The sequence below is a fragment of the Monopterus albus genome, unplaced genomic scaffold, assembly GCF_001952655.1.
Source record: "Monopterus albus unplaced genomic scaffold, M_albus_1.0 scaffold258.1, whole genome shotgun sequence".
NCBI lineage: Eukaryota > Metazoa > Chordata > Actinopteri > Synbranchiformes > Synbranchidae > Monopterus > Monopterus albus.
The window spans coordinates 441,146-442,048 of record NW_018128138.1 but is presented as its reverse complement, the minus strand read 5'-3'; the positions used below and the strand labels follow the sequence as shown (position 1 = coordinate 442,048).

General features: G+C 46.3%; 1 protein-coding gene across 1 annotated transcript in view; it reads left to right on the top strand.

Annotated features, from left to right (window-relative positions):
- Positions 1–903, top strand: part of atg14 (autophagy related 14) — a 15,090-nt gene that overhangs the window by 10,683 nt on the left and 3,504 nt on the right. The window contains exons 7-8 of the mRNA XM_020621368.1: positions 472–589; positions 678–768. Of these exons, the coding sequence (XP_020477024.1) occupies positions 472–589; positions 678–768 (209 nt within the window). The remainder of the gene's footprint in view (positions 1–471; positions 590–677; positions 769–903) is intronic.

The following is a 903-nucleotide window of genomic DNA, read 5'->3' as shown; positions in this document are numbered from 1 at the left end:
CCTATTGCCAATCCTGACAGTCTGGGGCCTGTGGTGGAGCGTTTGAAGCAGGAGGGGACTTCACACAGCTCCAGTGACCTGTTGAAGATGGAATGAAAGATTCTTTCATTTAGTAGGTAAAAATAGGTACCGTTCCACTTCAGGGTGTCGAGGTTCACTGCTGCAAGCTAATATTTAGAAATGTAGTCTTGCAGTTTAAAATTTACATAGAATAACTTTGTGAGTTACGTATTGTACTGTAACAGCAGTGTCAGTGGGTTGGGGGGGGTAGTTCCACAAGACTGTCAACATTTGACTTTGGGTTCAGTTTGAGAACCGTTACACGCCTAGTTTCGCTTCACGCCAGCTGTCCCAGGCTAGAATATTTTCAGTTTGCTGCGACACAAAGCAGAAAATCTGAGACACTACAAATGATTTCAGTTAATTTGTAAAAGGAATATGCGCCATGACCTTTGACCTCCTGTGCTGCAGAGATGGACCACATTAACCCAGCTCACACCATCAGTGCTGCTCTTTGCTACGCCACGCAGCTCGTCACCATCCTGTCTCACATCCTGGATATCAACCTGCCCAAGAAGCTCTGCAACAGGTAGGACACACATTCTGCCGCCGCCTTCACTTAGGAAAACCAAGTTTCAGAGTGTTTGTTAGAGTCTAACAGTGAATCTGTTCCTCAGTGAGTTCTGTGGAGAGAACCTGAGTCGATACCGCTTCACCAGAGCTCTGAGCAAACTCAACACCAATGTCCTCCAGCTGTGCTTCTCACAGGTCAGACACACTGACACTTTGAGTCATTAAAATGAGCTGTCAGCACTAATACAGAAATGATAAGTGGATTGATCCTGGTGCAGTTAGAGCGGCTTCTCTCCCTGAGTTACAGGATTAGATCTGGGTGGGACAGGT